The sequence below is a fragment of the Dipodomys merriami genome, unplaced genomic scaffold (assembly GCF_024711535.1).
Source record: "Dipodomys merriami isolate MVZ:Mamm:240054 unplaced genomic scaffold, mDipMer1.0.p SCAF_12, whole genome shotgun sequence".
Taxonomy (NCBI): Eukaryota; Metazoa; Chordata; class Mammalia; order Rodentia; family Heteromyidae; genus Dipodomys; species Dipodomys merriami.
In genome coordinates this window covers 18,473,321-18,493,009 of record NW_027202493.1, presented here as the reverse complement: position 1 = coordinate 18,493,009, position 19,689 = coordinate 18,473,321, and the positions used below count along the sequence as shown (strand labels likewise).

Genomic DNA, 19,689 nt, shown 5'->3' with positions numbered 1-19,689 from the left:
GCAAGTAAGTGTGTGTGTGTGTGTGTGTGTGTGTGTGTGTGTGTGTGTGTGTGTGTGTGTGTGTGTGTGTGTGTGTGTGTTAGTGTGTATGTGAGGGTTTATGTGTGTGGCTGGGGGCCTAACCTAAGGGGACAGAAGTTAGTCAGAATCAATGCTAGGACTTCCTTTAAAATTAGATAGAAGATTAAAAGTATCCTTTGTAGATAATGCGAAACCCCTATTTTTAGCTTGAATGAGGTCCTTAACTATTCTTTTTTATTTTAATTTTATTGTCAAGGTGATGTACAGTGGGTGACAGTTACATTCAGTAAGGTAGTGATTACATTTCTTGTCTAATTTGTTATCCTCTCCTTAACTATTACTCTAACGAGGCCAGTGCCATACAGTTGGAAAGGAGTCACTGCTGCGGGCTAGCTGTCAAGCAAGATGTAATATATCTTGTGATTGTTTTCAAGTGAATTTTTCTCAGATTAAATTTTTCTTTGTTCCCATACCTTTTAAATGACCACTAATTTCTTTTTTCATATGGCAGAATTTGTAGGCCTTATATTGAGAGGGGAAGAGCTCTGGAAGTAAATGATAGGTGAATACAGTAGTCTGGCCACCTGGTCTGTACTGATGTCAGAAAACTATGCTGAAGCGGATGGCTTCAGAGGCCAGAGCTCCTTTTCCTCTACAGACATTAGGTTTTTATGATTAAAATCAACTAGGACAAGGAACTGAGCATAACATTCTGACAGAATTACTTAGTAAAATGTGACAAGATCACTTTCATCATTAAAGGTCTTCCCTCTACCAACCCCTACTTCTTTTTTTTTTTTTTTTTAATTTTTTATTGTAAAGATACTATACAGAGGGTTACAGTTACATGAGCAAGGTAATGAGTACACTTCCTATTGAGCATTGTTACCCCCTCCACAACCCCTACTTCTTGATATTCTTCCATTATGTGGTATTAGCAACAACGAAAGACTTTTTAATTATATTGTCAAGGTGATGTACAGAGGGGTTACAGTTACATTCACTAAGGTAGTGATTACATTTCTTGCCACATTGTATAGAAGATTGGCAGGGGGATGGGGGGGAAACACATTTCTGATGAAGGAAAAAGTAGAGTTGTAATTAACATTAATAAGCAAGTAAGTAGAAAAGCACTCAAAAGCATGAGTGGTGTGAGGATTCGGAAGGAAGGTAAGCCTACAGTGAGCTTTTGAGATTGATTCAAGTGGAGAGGAGGGTAAAATGCTCCCCAAGAGGCTAGGAATTGGACTGTGAAAGTGTTCATTTGTAGGTAGCAGGCATGAGCCTACTAGATCTTTCAAACCAATAATGTGATTTGAAAGATCCCAGGAGAAGAAATAGATACATTTTGTGGATAGGTGTAAACTTGCTGAGTGTTAGAAAAAAAAATTTTTTTTTGGCAGTCGTGGGGCTTGAACTCAGGGCCTGGGCATTGTCCCTGAGATTCTTTTGCACAAGGCTAGCATTCTACCACTTAAGCCACAGCCATACCACTTCCGGCCTTTTCTGTTTATTATACTGAGGAATCTAACCCAGGCTCTCATGCATGGTAGGTAATCACTCTACCAATAAGCCACACTCCTAGTCCTACATAGTGAGGTTTTTTTTTTTTTTTGTCGGTTGTGGGTCTTGAACTCTGGGCTTGGGCGCTGTCCTTGCACTCTTCAGCTCAAGGCGAGCGCTCTACTGTAGCATTTTTTTTTTTTTTCCTTTTCTGGTTTTGGTACTGGGGATCAAACCCAGGATGTTTGCCACTGAGCAACATCCTGGCCCTGTGTTAGAAATTTTGAGGGGTGAATTGTGAGTTAAAAAAAGAATGCCAGTAATGTAGCGCCACCTGGTGTTGAAGTATGATTTTTTTTCAAGTGAACTTTTCTCAGATTGTTTTTTTTTTTTCCCCTTCTTTGTTTCCATCCCTTTTAAATTATCACTAATTTCTTTTTCATATAGCAGCTTAGCATATGCATGGGAGTTGGGGAAGGACATCACTCACTTCTTATGAACAATAGAAATAGTACTCACAGAATTTGTTTCTGCTTTGTCTTCCACTTGAGTGATGTCTGAGTTAATTCAGGTTGCAAGGTTAGAGCCATACTTCTCTTAGTCTAATTGCTTCATCCTTTGTGTTCTTCTGACTTTATAAATTCAGAATCAATAAATCTGTGTAAATTTTCATATTTAATTGCTTCAGTGTTCTGAGTATTTTGAATTTGGACAACTCAGTGCAGAATATTGAGTTTTAAGCATCAGCTTTCAAGATGAATAGTAGTAGAAATCGTTTTTTCTTTTCTTTCTTTTAATCCCAAGGAAAACCCACTTCTTTGAAAACTGCCCAGCCATCCTGGGTGAATTTGCCTAGACCACTTCCTAAATCGAAAGCATCTTTGAAAAGTTCTACGCTGAGGAGGGCAGGAAGCACTCCGTCCATTGCCAGCACCCACAGTGATCTGAGCACCTACAGCAATAATTGTAAGTCTTATGTCAGACTCCGGGAGCTGTTGAAATAATAGTTTAGAAGAAAAAACAATGTTCTGTAGAGAGTGAAATTTTTGTTTCTGATTTAGGAAAATTTTTGCACATAACTTGTTGGGAAATGGCGCAGAAAGTTTGTCAATGGAACAAATGTGTTTAGGAAATCTCTTTTTGATGGATGTGCTGTGAAACACTGAAATAGTTACGTGCAGAAGGCACCAGTTTTGCGGGGGGGCGGGGGTTGCAGGAAGTAGCCTGAAGAGCATTATTTGAATTGGTGGTATTTTTCATGTTTAACGAAAGTACAGCAACTAGAGTGCTCTTAGAACCCAACTAGAAATCCAGAAAAAGATTCCTGCAGTTTTATTTTGTATCTCCTAGTTGTGAGTTGTGTGATCTTTTACTTTGCATTCCGTGTAATATTAACTACAGGCCTTATTTTGAACTCTGTAAGCTCAGGGGAATATTTTTTAAAGCTTTAAGTTATGGTAAATTCTGTCTTGTGTGTAAAGTGGACGAATCTATCCCTTTCATACAAAATGTGTTTGGGGGCTCAGGTGGCTCAGTGGTAGAGTGCTTGCCTTGCATGCATGAGGCCCTGGGTTCGATTCCTCAGCACCACATAAGCAGAAGAAAAAAAAAAAGAAACCGGAAATGGCACTGTGGCCCAAGTGGTAAAGTGCTAGCCTTTAGCTGAAGAGCTGAGGGACAGTGCCCAGGCCCAGAGTTGAGGCCCCACGACTGGACCCCCCCCCCAAAAAAAAAAATGTGTTTGGGCTGAATTCTCATTTCTTTTTAAATGCCTTCATAAAACCATGAGTTAATTCAAACAATTTTGGAGTGACTGCTGTGCCCATGACAGGTGCAGCGAGGGATAAAGTTATAAACAAAATGGTAATAATCCATAGCTGCTGGATTCGTAGAATTCCATTGTGCGTATCTAGCATGTTTACTTGGTCACTTTGTCCCTTGAGGGACAATTGGGCTGGTTCTGTATCTTGGCTATGGTGAATGATACCACAGTGAACATGGTTGTGCTGGTGGCTTTACTGTGGCTTTGTTGTGCTCTATTGGATAAATTGTATTAAGTTAGCCAGACCCAGAGAAACAAAGGTTGCATGGTTTTCCTCATTTGTGGTAAATAAAATGTGCCTATAAATCTGTAAGTAAAGATACTTGTGGTAAGCATGCCATTATAAATGAATTAACTGAAGTATAACAGATTGATGGAAAGCTCAAATAGTGTAATTCTTTAGAAAGACTGAGTCAAAGCCCAACAAAATAAGTAAAGGAAATGGGTACTTGGAAGAGGGGGTAGTAAGGGCAAGGGGAGAGGGATAGCTGAATGAAAGGGGAGAATGCAATTGGAATTACTTGTATATGCAATGACATTAAGAAAAATAAGGGGGGCTGCAAGGTGGCTCAGTGGTAGAGCGCTTGCCTTGCATGCCTGAGGCCCTTGGTTCGATTCCTCAGCACCACATAAGAAAAAAGAAAAAAGCCGGAAGTAGTACTGTGGCTCAAGTGGTAGAGCGCTAGCCTTGAGCTGAAGAGCTGAGGGACAGTGCCCAGGACCAGAGTTCAGGCCCCACGACTGGACCAAAAAATAATAATTAAAAAAAATAAAAATAAAAATAAAAATAAAAAAGAAAAGAAAAATAAGGGAAGAGGTGGGTCAAAGGAGGGTAAAAATGGAGAAGAGATGACACAGATTAAGGTGCATTGTACACATAAACACATAAACTACTTTGTTAACTGGCAAGACGTTTAATACATATCCTAAAAAATTAAGAGAAGTGAGGAAAAAGGTAGGTTGGAAGAGGTGGGTAAGAATGTTGAAAGGGGTGACATTGATTAAGATGCATTGTATTCATACACTGCTTTGTTGAGAGGCAACTCCTTTGTACAGCTACTTAAAGATAATAAAAATAAGCACAGTTGAAAAGATACATGGATGAGTTAGAATATCAGGTAAAACAAGGTAGAGCTGTACGAGGATGACTGGACAGCTAATCTGTATGTTTCAAGGAGAGATTAATTTCTTTTGTTGAGGAATTGGGGACAGCAAGAGAAGGATTATTAAACCTTCCAGGTGTAATAAAATACAGGATTGCCATGTATTTATTGTTTTGTTAAACTAAGTCCTGTTATCTGGTTTATATAAATACGACGTTATTGAGGCTCAGAGATTGTTGTTACTAAGTCCAAAGTCTCACAGCAAGTGTGTGAGAACAGCACAGAAAGGATAAAGTGTTGAGGTAATGGTAATCAAACACATTTCTGGCAGATCACTTGCACCCCCAGTAGCTGGTCTGATAGACAAGAAGGTAGCACATATAGGTGCTTTAGGAATACCAGACTAGGGTACTTCAAATTAAACAGGATTATAATCTGCCTGTTCTTGAAATTTTGGAGTGGTGGCAGACAGGTAATTCCCTCTGCGAATCTGGAAAGGTCATTCCTGCATGGATTCTTTTTAAGGTAATTGCTGTCCTAGCCTCCTTACTCCATTTCCTTAAGTGTGAATTTTCAAAACATACTGCCCAAACACAATTGCCAGTATGCTCTCACATCCACGGTGATGAACTTGGTGACCCTTGAGGCAGACCACATTCCACAGCGCCAGATCCAGTGTTTTTGCATCACCAGCCATGTTAACTTGGCCACTGTTTGTGTAAGGTGTCGGGCACTCCTCAGGACGTTGGGAAATGCTTCTGTCTGTTCCTTTTTGTCTGTTAACAAAGAGGTTGGCCGTGCACCCGCAGAGCCTGTCTAGTGGCTCTGTGTCCCTGTTTGCAGATTAAGTATTCACATCAGTGAGTCTCTTTCTTAGTTTGATTTGCTGGCTGGTTTAATCTGTGTTGTGTTGTGAGCGCCTTGGAGCTTACAGAATTCCACCCCCCCTCCCCATCCTAATTCACTAAGAGCAAGCATGAGGAATATGGGCGTGAACATGGCTGCAGTTTTTCCTGCTTGAGTTTGCTTTGATCCTTTTAAATGACTGTACCAGGAGGATTTCGCAGTTGTACAGCAATTGATATTTCTTCAAAAATCTTTATCAATTCTACACTTAGTCCACCGGCTGGTTCAGAGAGGCAGTATGATGCTACCTTATTGACCTTGCTGGTCGTGGGATCCTACAGCCTGTGTATAATTCCTTTGTTAGCCACGTTTACTGGGAAAAGAAGTAGGTCGACGATTTCTGGTTTGATTTTCTTTGTAAGCATGCTTAAATTTCTTAATAAATTGATTTGGGACATCTTGATGGTTAGCTGTGGAACTTGTGTGTTAACTGTTGTAATTTTTTTCATGTTTATGCCTGTTTAGGATGTGAACGTATCTGTTTGGAAACAATTTTATTGTGTATGTGTTATGGGGCTCTAAAGAGAATTCAGTATTGTCGATGTTCTTGAGAAATTATTCTATTCTCAGATGAGTCGATGGTTTAATTTCTAATTTAAAAGCAGCTTTTGTGTATCTGGATTGCAGTTGTGCAAATACAGAAAGTGTTTTCTTAGGATTAAAATGGAAACCTCATGTCTTATTATTTTCTTCATAATTATAATTAATACATCATTTCTATAAGTGTGTTAAACCTGTATATGTTTTTAAAGAATAGCTTTAAAAGATGAAAAAAAGTTGATCTTACCTGAAATTTTCCTGCTTCCCATAACAATAACGGAATAATCACATTAGGGAATAGCTTAATTCTTTTTCTGACAAGTGTTTTGATCCTTTCTGGCTTAAGCATTTGAATGCTTTTAAGGCGAGTGGCTCCCTCGCTTTGTCTGCCTGTTTCTTTGTGAGTTGATGCTGGTTGGGACATTGTTTAAGAACTTCTAAGATAGCCTAGTGTGCTTGTGAAATTAGCATATGTTTTGTGGAAATAAGGAAGCTGTGGAAGACAAACGATTTTTTTTCTCACTTGGGAATTTTAGCAGGTTCTTTGTGTGTGTGTTTTTTTCAGAACAGAAAAATTTGAAGTGAACGGTAATGATTCTCTTTGGATATTAGCATCCCCTATTTTCTGTAGTTTCGACACCAAATACACACATGTATGTAGGTTAAACATTATAACCTTTTTCAGACCCAGCTATCTTATTGTGTGGTTTTTCAGGTCAATAAATGGATGAAGACAAGTGAGATATTCTGGGTAGTGAAGGTTTACAGATCATTGTGCAATTTGGAAAAAGATGTCAGGGGCTTCTAATTCTGCCACATTAGCAGGAATAGGAAGACCAGAGACTTCCTTCCTCTTCTACATTGGCCACGAAAGCATGTTTATTTCTGAGAGGCAGATGGTGTGGGCAGTGGAAGAGATGCAAGACCAAATGTTCTTGCACTGCCTTAGAAATAAGAGACTAAGTAGAGGAATGGAGTGAGTGCTCTTTGTCCCTTCACCTGGTGCCATCCCTGGTCTGAGACCTGTGAGACACAGTTCATTCACCTCGGCCTCATCCCAATTTTCTTCTAACTCCTGTGGAGGTGGACAGCACTCTCTTAACCTCAGTCTTCCCATCCAATGAATGAGTGCAGGCAAGCTGGATCAACTCTTAAGTTCCTCCCAATAGCAAATATCGCTGACCTCTTGCATTTTCTTCAATGCCATAAGAGCTCTCGATCATTTTACCAGAGGGTGTTTTGAGTTGAAATGATTTAAGTTAATGGAAGGAAGAACCTCATTGGCCCTCAGGTCTGTGTCTGTTTTATTTTCTTACAGGGATAGCCAATGGGTGTGGTCAACAATGGTCAAGGGTGAGGCACAAGCAGTTTATACTGTTAACTGCACATTGCAGGATATATCAGTACCTACACTCTTCTCAATGGACAACTTAATAAGGAAATACGGAACACTTAAACGTTTTCCTAAGGTCTATATGAGACTTTCTTTTTTGTGTGGTAGTATTCACATAAGAACCTAGGGACTTATTTGCTAGGCAGGCGCTCTACCATTTGACCCACACCCTAAGCCCTTTATACTCCTAGTTATTTTGGGGATAGAATCTCATGTTTTGCCTGGGATGGCCTGGACCGTGATCCTTCTTTTGCTGCTTCCTGTATAACTGCGGTGACAGAGGTGTGCATGCCATTACATGCAGCCATTACATGCAGTTGTGATGAGGATCTTGTTAACTTTTTCCATAGGCTAGCCTCAAACTGTGATCCTCATAATCACCTCTTAATAGTTGAGATTATGGACATGAGCCACTGGTGCCTACCTATGGAACATTCTTAGTTCAAAGTTTCATTTTTTTATTTAAAAGCTTGGACTCAGTAATAATAGTAATAATTTGATTTTTTTTTCTTTTTCTTCTTCTTTTTTTTTTTTTTGGTCAGTCATGGTGCTTGAACTCTGGGCTTGGGCTCTTGATCTCAAGGCGAGCACTCTACCACTCAAGCCACAGCGCCATTTTGGGTTTTTTTTGGTGGTTTATTGGAGATAAGAGTCTCATGGACTTTCCTGCCCAGGCTGGCTTTGAACTGTGATCCTAAGATCTCAGTGTCCTAAGGAGTAGGATTACAGGTGTAAGCCACCGGCACCCAGCTTAATAATTTGATTTTTAAGTAAGGTAGGCAGATGGTCTGGCACAAAGAGTTCATGAAATGCACAAAACTGGTGGTTTCATGTGTGTGTGTATAATTGAATAAAACACTGATGACAACTCTATCTGGAATATAGTAAGTGCTAGCACAAATAAGATTCTAGGATGATGAGAAACCCTTTTCCAATACATTTTCTGTTCTGTTCAGACTTTTCTAGGAATATGTCTTAATTTTCTTTTTAGATTTTTAAAATCTGTTTTATTTCACTGAAACCATACTTTCACCTGGTGAATTGAAAATAATGATTCCAGAGAATCTGTTACTGTAGCACAATTGAGATGGTTAGGGCCAAACATTGGCATCATAAGTGAGGCAGTTTTAAACTACACATTAGAGCTGGGACCTAGGTGTCCAGCTGTCGAATTCCATATTTTGACTCTACAGACCAACTGTCCGTAGTTTCTGACCAAGCATTAATCTGGCCTCTGTGGGATTGAGTACCATAATTAGTGGATGATGGTCAGTGTGGCAGGTTTTCACACCTGCCATTCAAACCCACTGGTGATAGATACAGTGGTGAAGTAATTCTCTCTCCCCCCCCACCCCCCATAACCCTTGGTTGTGCCCAAGCCAGGACCAGAGCTTAGACGTTGTAGATTCCATCCCATTGTTGAACTGTTAAGCTTTCCAGTGGCCAACAATACAGTAGAAGAAAAACCTGACAGCTGGGTATACTGACTCTGAATGAAGAAAGATTGAAACATCATCAGATCAGCTGTCCATGTTCAGAACTCCCATGGAGGGCAGAAGAACAATAGACATCATTCAAAGTGGGCTTTGCTAAGAAGCAGTGGAGCACTAGCATAGAGCCATTCTAGAGCTGAGAGAGAGATTTAAGGGTTGGATCATGATCACTGCTGTCCTTACCATTAATAAGGGACATATATACATAGAAAATCCTAGGCTTTGAGTATATATCATGTATTTGTGTATATTTTTATATGACTACACAAATACATGTGTGTGTGTGTGTGTGTGTGTGTTTCTTTTTTTTTTTTTTTTTTGTCGGTCGTGGGGCTTGAACTCTGGGCCTGGGAGCTGTCCCTCAGCTCTTCAGCTCAAGGCGAGCGCTCTACCACTTGAGCTACAGCGCCACTTCCGGTTTTCTGGTGTTTTATTGGAGATAGGAGTCTCACGGTCTCTCCTGCCCGGGCTGGCTTTGAACCGCGATCCTCAGATCTCAGCCTCCTGAGTAGCTAGGATTACAGGCGTGAGCCACCAGCACCCGGCGTGTGTGTGTTTCTTGAAGTTAAGTGTAGACATTTTATCCTTGAAGTATGGACTTTTGACTCCCAGATGTTCTGAAATGGATGGATTCATTGTACTGAGCCTGAGAATTTGTTTACTGGACAAGATGTGTGTGTGTGTGCCTGTGCCAGCGGCTAAGCATAGCATGCGTATCACATGTCCTTTGCTTCACTGACTAGCCTTTTTTTTTAAACTAAATTCTTTGGAAACTAGAGGTCTTGGTGTCTGAATTTTAGAGAGGCATGCATATAGAATCATACACTTTTATATTGCATGAAAGTTGAACAGAAGTGAGTCATGCAAAATCTTAACAACTTACTGCTGAGAATAACAAAAATTGCTTCAAGAAAAGCACAACTACAGTTCGGATTGTTATAAAACATGGCTGAGACGCTATTGTATTTTTTACTTTCTTTATTAAAGTTGATTCTGTATGAACTGAAATGTTCCTTGAAACCTGATATGTATTTTCTGTGAAAATCTAAAAAAAAAATGTACGCAATTTTGCTACTGTCATTTTAAAACAATGGACTCATTCCTTATCCATCCTTTCGAAAGTTAGGTTAAATTTTATAGTAAATAGGGTTTCATTCATTCATTTTCTGGGTACTAGGGATTGAGCTCAGGGCCTTGATTTCTTGCTTAGATTTTTCACTCAAGGCTGATGCTACAGCTTCACTTCTGGCTGTCTACTGGTTAATTGGAGATAAGACTCAGCCCAAGCTTCCTTTGAATGGAGATTCATAGATCTCAGCCTCCTGAGTAGCTAGGATTACAGACCCGAGCCACCAGCACTTGGCTAGTAGGGTTTTAATACGGTCATTTCTATTAGCTTCCAGTCAACATTGGAAAGACCAAGTGCCTCGGTTCTGGGGAAGGTGAGAACTGGAGGAAAGGACAAGAAAATAAAAGAAGGGGGCTGGGAAGGTGGCTCAGTGGTAGAGCGCTTGCCTTGCATGCATGAGGCCCTGGGTTTGATTCCTCAGCACCACATAAGCAAAAAGAAAAAAAGAAAAGAAAAGAAAAGAAGTTGTCAGCCAGAGGGATGTCTGTGTTGATTTGACCTACTATTAGAGATCTATAACTGGCACAGAAACTGCATGAAGACCAAGAGAGCACACTAGCAGGTCTTTACAAGGTTCTGTGGTGACATCTACAAGCGTTGTTATAGGAATTGTGATAGTTTAGCCTAGTGAAAATTTTCTTGCTGTCTTCACATTTAAAATGTGTTTGCAGACACATTGGGTATCTCAACCTTTACTAGAAATATGAAATGAGGAGGGAATCCAGGTTGGTAATTAAGAAATTTATGAATGCATGTTGTGTAGCACAGTAGAACTGAAGAATTAGAATTAGGTTTTGAAGATTGAGAAACCAGCAATAAACAAGTCTGGTTGGGGGCTTTTTACATTGCCTACATTCTTGCTTTGTGTGTGTATTCACATGATGTGTGTACACATGTGTGCACGTGTGCACGTTTGCATATTGGTAACAGGGCTTCAACTCAGAGCACACGTACACATTTGTATGCTGGTACTAGGGCTTGAACTCAGAGCCTTGAGCTCTCTGTGGGCTTTCTTGCTACTGGCTGGTAGTCTATCATGGGTCATGCCTCTAGTCTTGCTAGTGTGTGTGGACTGTTAGTGGGGCTTGAACTCAGGGCATAGGTACTGCCTGTTAGCTTCTTTTTTTAAAATCAAGGCTGGCATTCTACCACTTGAGCCACAGCTCTATTTCCTGCCTTTTGCTGGTAATTGGAGAAAAGAGTCCCACTATCTTTCATGTTCAGGCTGGCTTTGAACTGTGATAATCAGATCTCAGCCTCCTAAGTAACTAGGATTACAGGTGTGAGCCACCGGTGGCTTGGCTCATATCTACTACTAAGCAGCTGGGCTTACAGTCAGATCTTACCCATGTTGCTACCAAGGAATTTATCATTCTTGCAGAATTGCCATAGTGATGACAATAGTGATGGAACTATCTGTTTTGGACCTGGACACTCCCTGTGGGTGCCCATTAGATAGGCTAGTTGCACAGCACAGATGGCTATGGAATTGGTCTCCTAACTTACCTGGGACCAGTGCTGTACTGGACATGATGAATAAACTTGGATCATGCCAGGAAAAGTAGAATGTAGGGGGTTCTGTGGGTTATAGCTTCTGCTCTGTAGATCTCAACACTAAGTAATGATTGACAGGTGCTTAGTGAACATGACTGACTCAGGGAGGAAAGAATAAAATGGGAGAGATTGGTAATTCTATTGATTTATGAAACAGAATGTGCTTTTCTGTTTTCTTACAGCTGGAAATGCCACTGTCCTCAAGTATGAGGAGAAACCTCCGAAACCAGCGTTTCAGAATGGCCCAGGATCCTTATATTTGAAGCCGTTGGTGCCCAGAGCTCACGTGCACTTCCTTAAGACCTCTCCAAAAGGTGAGGACCTCTGCATTCCTGGAATGACTGCATGGTTTCGAAGGTTCTTGGCTGGTGGGAGGTTGTTCAGTTTGGCCAATTAGATTTATAGTGTATTTAACAATGATCTATTTCTATAAATGTCTGTTTTATACTGAGTTCTTGTTCAGGTAGCTGGTCATTTCCATTTAACCACCTGCTCTCTAGAAATCAAGTAGACAAAGATAATCAGGTGAAATGAACAAATCAGACTTGTAGTGTTCAACTATTGCAATGCTCTACATAGAGAAAGGAATGAAAATGCAGGATTTACTTTCCCTCTGCCTCAGTGTGCATGTTTATTACTTGCACGTCTGATCCTCCTTTTCCTTGCTCCTTATGTTTAAATCGTCTTGGGACACTCACTATAAATGCTGTAACTGTTAGGAATAATTTGACCTTAGGGCTTCTCAATTGTGAAGTAGATACTTTGTGGCTGGAGCCATGTCTCCATCTCTCTTTTTCTTCTGTTCCTCTTTTTTTTCCCCCCAGTTATTTTATTTTAAAGATCTTTTTGCTCGGGCTAGCCTAGGCTACGGTTTTCCTCTATTTCTGCCATACTTGGGATGGTAGGTGTGTGCCACCCACCATGTGTGTGGCTTTTTCTGTTTAGATGGGGTTCCGTGAAGTTCCCCCTCCTCCAAGCTGGGAGGCAAATTTGAAACCTGCACCATCTCTACCTTTCATGTCGCTGGGATTCCAGGCATGAGCCACTCAGAAGTTTTATTTCTGTCAACCACCAAATAGCATTGCGTTGCCTTTTTTTTTTCCTCTGTGTTGGAACATGGTTTTGTTTATGTTTCACACAAAAATTGGGTGTAGTTGTTCCAATTATGTAATGATTATATGGTAACGGAAGTTACTTATCCTGGTGAGCGTTTATCAACATTTAGCTTTCAACGGGATTAAAAAGATACTGCGGAAAAAAATTTCTGTAGTGTTCCAGCAGGGTCGTAGTTTGTCAGATATATTTCTGAGCTATCAGATGGTCTCTCTGCTGGGCAGTCATCGGGATGTGAAACTGTAGTTTTTATTGATTGTGATAAAGGCCCTATAGTCCACACAACAGGAAAAATAAGCCCTGTTTATTTTTGGTCTCTGTTCTCTGTAGTGTTATAAAACACCTCTCTGTTAAATTCATTGAGGTTTTAGCAGAGTGAGAATGGATGCTAGGTTTTAATTGATTGGGACACGATGCTTTCTATTTATAGTGGCCACAGATTTTGAAAGACTGTCATTTTTGTAAAATTCCACAGGTAGAATAGGGTGGCTAATTTCAAGGCACTTACCCACACATAGTTATTTGTTGGAAATGACAATTGGATGTCAAGTGGTTGGTTCTTCTAGGGAGTGATAGCTTTTTACCTACTCTGCATTTTATATTTTATCTGTTTGGAGGAGAAAAAAAAACGCAGGTCTGTTTATCTTCACAGTTTAAGTATATTTTTCTTCACAGCTGCAAAGAAATTAGCACTTTCAGAAAATACACATCAGTCTCTTAAAGCCCAGCCCTTTCCTCTGTCAGCAGTGGAATCGTATTGAGTTGAGTAAATGTGAACATTGAGCTCCACCAGGTTGCTGTAGGCTCGTACTGTAATCATAGTTACTCAGGAGGCTGAGATCGGAGGATTACAGTTTGAAATTATTCCAGACAGGGAACTCCATGAGATTCTTATCTCCAGTTAACCACCAAAACACCAGAAATGGAGCTTTTACTCAAGTGACAGAGCACTGGCCTTGAACAAAAAGCTTAGGGACAAGTGCCCAGGCATCGAGTTCAAGTTTTCACAACAGCACACAGCCACACAAGAGTTCCCCAGCTGGCGATGTGGGCTCAGTGGATGTGGGCTCAGTGGTAGAGCACTTTCCTAACATGTTCAGGGATCTGGAGATCGAACCCAGATCTGCCTCCAAAAGCAACTTCAGTTGTTCTTGATTGAAAAAGTACTCTAGCTTCTCCTGTTAGAGCTAGCAAACTTAATTTTTGGTAATGAATTCATTCCTCTTATCATTTTGCTATTTGGGATATTATACTTAAAATATATTTGATAAAAATGGATTGCCTTATTGGCTACTTTCTACTTGGAACCCAAGATGGAGGGGTCAAGTGATTGTTTTTGAAAATATCACCATTCCATTTACAAAATGGGTTTGGTTTGTGTGAGATCTTCAGCAAGCAATATATGTATCTTATGTGTCTTTCTTTTATATTTCAGGCCCTTCAAGAAAAAGTCTATTTACAGCCTTGAATGCAGGTGAGTGACCATTCTGAATATAGATGGAGAAAAAAGCCTCTTTTTTGTAAAGCCATGTTAAGTCTTTAAGAATCACTGTGATTTCTCTCTGGTATGCCCATAAATAGAATTTCAAGTTCGAAATGTGAAAACTGCTTGTGATGTGGGCCAGCAAAGCATTCATATTTGGTTTATAATTGACATGAGCCACCTGATCTGTAAAGACATTTTATGAGTAACATAATTTTAGTTTGGATGGTCCGTTAATATTTGGTTTATAATTGACATGAGCCACCTGATCTGTAAAGACACTTTATGAGTAAAATAATTTTAGTTTGAATGGTCTTGTTTGTCCTTTAGCCTTAAGGTCTTTGAGTCTTTTGTCAGCTCATTTCTCTCTCTCTCTCTTTCTCTCTCTCTCTTTCTCTTTTTTTCTCTCTCTCTTTCTCTTGTTCTCACTCGCTCTCTTGCTCTGTGCGTGTTTACTCATTACTGGGATATTCAGGGTCTCATGCTGAAAGGCAAGTGCTCTATCACTTCAACCACACCCCAATTCTTTCTACTCTTTTTTTTTTTTTTCTTTTTTCTTTTTTTCTGTCATGGGGCTTGACTCTGGGCCTGAGCGCTGTCCCTCAGCTCAAGGCGAGCGCTCTACCATCTGAGCCACAGTGCCACTTCCGCTTTTCTGGTGGTAAATTGAAGATGAGTCTGACGGACTTTGCTGCCCGGGTTGGCTTTGAACCGTGATCCTCAAGTCTCAGACTCCTGAGTAGCTAGGATTATAGGCAAGAGCCACTGGTACCCGGCTTCCTTTCTGTTCTTGTTTTGCACTTCTCTAAGACATCCTGCAGCTCCCAGCATTTGAACCACACTGGCACTTAGGGAGATATCACACAATGTGTTCACTCCATTTCCTGTGTCTTGTCACTAGCTGATCCGGTCTCCCCTATCCTACCTACTATTTTCTGCATCGAGTATAGTTAGTGAGGACTCTAAGTCCATGGCAGGAAATCCGAAGAAAGAGAGAAAGGCCCTATTGCCTGATCCCAGCACAGTGACTGCAAGGCTACTTCAGCTCTGTGACCATGTCAGATGAGGATAAAGTGTGAGCCAAAAAGGAGAGAGAGCCTTGCCTTTCTGGAGCTTGCCAGATAGTCACAGAAATGCCGGAATCACCACTGCAATAAGAAAAGAGGGAAGGGGGAAAGGAAGGATGTTTTGTATGCTCTTGGGAGAGGCCTGGGTTGAGGGATGTGGTATCTCCAGAGAAGCCTAGGCAGGAAATAGTATTCCATGAATCCTCTATGGAAAGAAAGCAAAGAGGGTGGATGATGTCGCCGAGGAAGAAGCTAGTATCTTTAATACCCCATTAAATGAACTATCAGCTCAGTTTAATAAGGCAGTGGAATGTGAGGGAATTGAATCAGAATTGTTAATCTGTGTGTATGAGTGTATGTGTGTGTGTGTGTGTGAGTTTGCTTGTGTCAGTCCTGGGGCTTGAACTTGAGACCCAGGACCTGTCTTTGAGCTTTTGGCTCAAAGCTAGAACTTTACCAAGTGAGTTATAACTCCACTTCCAGCTCTTTGGTCATTAATTGGTGGTAAGAGTCACAAGTTTCCTGCCTGAGCTGGCTTTGAACTGTGATCCTCAGCTCTCAGCTTCTTGAGTAGCTAGCAATACAGGAATGCACCATCCTTGCCCTGGCTGTTTTCCTTTTTTAAATTCTCAAAGCTAGAGGACACTTGGTCATGCAGAATGACTTCTAGTTTACAGGCTCCCAACAGGTATATTCACTAAAGCTTTCCTAATTTCAAGTAAAAGGAATTGCTCTGTGCCCATTAAGGTAATTACTTCATTTTGTGGTAAATTTCTAGCACACCTTAGTATCCCAGAGAAAGGGATAGCTTTTCTTATGTTCAAAACTCAGGTAACCCTTAGATCAGAAATGGGGATTGTATGTGAACTCTTGGTGCATTAACAGTTTGAAAAACTTCAACACTGTGTTCCAGAGCGATTGTACCAGTGATTTGCATCAGCAATGTAGGAGGGGTTTTTGCTGGTACTTGATTTTGTCTTTTCTATTAGGCCCTCCTTGGTAGAAAGTGATTTTCTTTGTTATTTGGGTTTTAATTTCCTTGTGAACTAATTATATACATCGAACATCTTTTCATGTGCTTACTGGCCATTTGTAACTCTCTTTGGAGAAGAGATTAATTTGGTGCTAGTCCTGGGACTTGAACGCAGGGTCTGAGTGCTGTCCCTGAGCTTTTGTGCTCAAGGCTAGTGCTCTACCTCTTGAGCCACAGCTCTACTTCTGGCTTTTGGGTGGTTAATTGGAGATAAGAGTGTGGTGGAATTTTCTTCCTGGGCTGGCTTCAAACCATGAGCCTCAGATTCTAGCCTCTTAAGTGGTTAGGATTACAAGTGTATACCACTGGCGCATGGCTTTTGCCCATTTTTTGAATTGCATTATTTGTGTTACTCTTGAATTTTAGGAGTTCTTTATTTTTTTTTTTATTTTTTATTTGTATGATAAAAAGTGCAGATCTACAAGGCTAACAATGGGTAGTATTGTCACAACAATGGATGTTTAGGGTATTACATGCTTCAAGTATAAAATCTGTAGAAGTGTCCATCTCAGATATTTGGCCTTGCACAGCATTTTAGATGAAATTTTTTTATGAAAGGGGAGAGTGAGTGGATTAATTTGTTTATTTTTGCGGGGTGATGGACGAAAGAAAGACCCTATGCTGGGGACTGTTCTGCTGCTGTTCTTTTTGCAATAGAGCTATTTTCTATTATAAGTTAGACAACCTTTATGATGTTCTTGATGGTTGTGTATATTTAAAGGTATGTTATTTTGTGCAATTGTCAATATCTGAGTATTTAAGATCAGAAATCAGTATTTTTTATTTATCCAGTAAATGTGACATACAGGCAATATATTAAAAGGCATATATTGTAATTAGTGCCAGCTTTAATCAATTCAAAAATAACCGAAACAGAATGCAAGTATTCGATGGATTCTGTTTTTTGATCCGATCTGCTATTCTTCTTTTGATTGGCGAATTGAGTCCATTAATGTTATTATAGGGTTATTATAGATAGTATATAGAGTTTTAGAAGTGATTCTTTAGTTTACAATGCATAAATTTTAAATAAAATAGAAGCCTATTTTGTCATTTAACATATATGGTCTTTTTTTTTTTTTTTTTTTTTTTGAAGAGCAAGGTCCAGTTCTTGGGTTTGAACACAGGGTCTCTGCCACTCAAGTTTCTCACAGTCTTATGAACTTTTTTTCTCCCCAGGCTGCACAGAAAACCACTGCTTATAGATCTCAGCCTCCTGAGTGTCTAAGATTATGGGCAGGAGACTCTAGCACTGGCTAGTGGTCACTTTTAATGACAGTCACATTTAGCATGCAGTGTTATTTATCTACTCTTCTCGGTTATTTGGGAGTGACTTCTGAATTACATTCAAAATAATGAATATTCTCACAATGATCACTTTCCAAGTTTGGAGGTGTTTCTTGACATACAGAGCATTTAGAAGTAGTGTCAGTACATCAGAGCCTGTGTATGTGAAAAGCACTTCATTCGATTTGTTTTCCAACAGCTCCATGTCATTTTATGCCCTGAAGACAACATACAAGAGTTCTGGCCTTGTGCCATATCTTGGTCCACAGTGATGTTCTTTAAAAATTTGGAGTAACTTAAAAAAAAAAAATTGGAGTAACTTAATATTTGAAAGTGTGACATCATTGCTTTAGCTTCCTAGGAACTCTTTGTGAAGAAATTCTGGGATTGTAAGGCCGTGGAAAAGAGCTGGGAGAGACCATGTGACTGCTGGGGTTGGTGTAGGTCTTCGTCCACCACTTTCTATTTGTGTCCTGACCTTGGGTCACGTGCTAAGCCTCTCCAGCTCTCCAGTTTCTCAGTCGGCCCTGTGGGAGTATTTGGAGGAATAATTCCCAGTATGGGAACCGTTTGACATTGTAGGATCTTTGTGTAGAATGGAAGCTGCTAGGGAGGGGGAAAATGGTAGTCCCTGCTGCTGTCCACAACCACTGAAAGCCAGGAGCCGTCCTCCTGGAGTCTGCCTGCAGTCATGGATGTAAAGGTCGCGATGCTATGCGATTCTAGGCAACATGGTCTCTAAATAAAACCTGGCTTACATTTATGAGGAAGCTGCCACATTCTATTCTTGCCCTCCTTCTACCACACATGGATATGGTCTGGGATGCCAGAGGCATTGAGCGGAGTTTATCCAGCTCCCTGATTATTTTACACACGATCATCAGTCTCCATCAGTCTCGGGTGCCAAGGTGCCGTCCTGAGGATATAAATGTCCGTCCTGCCCCTCCCACGCCCATTTAGTAAAGATAGCACAGAGTAGGGAGGCATTCTGCCTCTCCTTTTCCAATTGTTGGGAAATGGCCTGTGCCCTGGAGGTGCTGTGACTGCCAGGCTCTCCTCTGGGCTGTTTCCTTGCTGTGTTCATGATGATTACTTTTCTCTCACTTTGAAATCAGAGTTGGTACATAGCAGCCATAAGAAGACAGCACTTCAGCATATCTTTTCTTCTTCTTCTTCAGTATAATCTCTTTTAGGGCACAGCCATTGGCTTCAGCTTGTTAATAGGGAGAGCTGAGGGCAAGGGGTGTGAAAGTTATGCATAGTAAATTTGTCCCAAGTTGCAGATGTGGCCTGATTGACCATTCGTTCAGTCTTAGTCCTTGGAGGAATTTCAGAGGATTTGTCATCTTATTACAACAAGGTGGTCTCCTGAGTTACTTTGACTGTTTGGTTTAGGTAATAGAAAGAGGATGTTGCTTGCTGGAGGGGTGGTTTTTATCTGGGAATCCCATCTAATCTTTCTTGGAGCACACTGGTGCTGATGGCAGAGTGGTCTATAGGAGAGAATAACTTGGATCAAGGCCATAGATTCCAAGTTGGGAGACTTGGAGTCAAGTCTCAGTTCCCAAAAAGCATATCTTATTTATTTATTTATTTATTTTTTGCTATTCCTCGGGCTTAAACTCAGAGTCTGAGAACGGTCCCTGAACTTTTGCTCAAGGCTAGCACTCTACCACTTTGAGCCACAGCACCACTTCCAGTTTTTTCTGTGTATGTGGTAGTGAGTAATCAAACCCAGAGCTTCATGCATGCTGGGCAAATACTCTGCCACTAAGCCACACTCTCAGCCAGAAAGCATATCTTTTAAGTTGCTTCTTATACTAGGAGACAAACTTGGCGTTCATAGGTGGAGAAAGCAATGGCTATCTCTGGCAGGAGTTAGATCACTTTCCACATTACACACCAATGTATTTGATGGGTTAGTGTTAAGATTAAAAATAAATTAAAAGGGCTGGGAAGGTAGCTCAGTGGTAGAATACTTGCCTCACACGCATGAGGCCCTGGGTTTGATTCCTTAGCACCACATAAGCAGAAAAAGCTGGAAGTGGCACTGTGGCTCAAGTGGTAGGGTGCTAGTCTTGAGCTGAATTGCTGAGGGACAGCACCCAGGCCCAGAGTTCACACCCCACTATGGTAAAAATAAAATAAAAAATAAAGTACTAAGAATAAAGACTTGAAAACACATTCCAGGAGCACTGATATAATAGGACAGATTAATAATAATTATGCCACCAGTGATTCA

At 40.6% G+C, this 19,689-nt stretch overlaps 1 protein-coding gene across 4 annotated transcripts in view; it reads left to right on the top strand.

The window, feature by feature from the left end:
- Nucleotides 1-19,689, top strand: part of Mtus1 (microtubule associated scaffold protein 1) — a 164,288-nt gene that overhangs the window by 82,811 nt on the left and 61,788 nt on the right. For 2 of the 4 annotated variants that reach the window (XM_070016322.1, XM_070016321.1), the window contains exons 4-6: nt 2,329-2,490; nt 11,647-11,778; nt 14,013-14,051. In XM_070016322.1, the coding sequence (XP_069872423.1) occupies nt 2,329-2,490; nt 11,647-11,778; nt 14,013-14,051 (333 nt within the window). Of the gene's footprint in view, nt 1-2,328; nt 2,491-5,480; nt 5,681-11,646; nt 11,779-14,012; nt 14,052-19,689 lie in introns of those variants that run through there. The other 2 variants (XM_070016324.1, XM_070016323.1) reach the window with 2 other exon arrangements.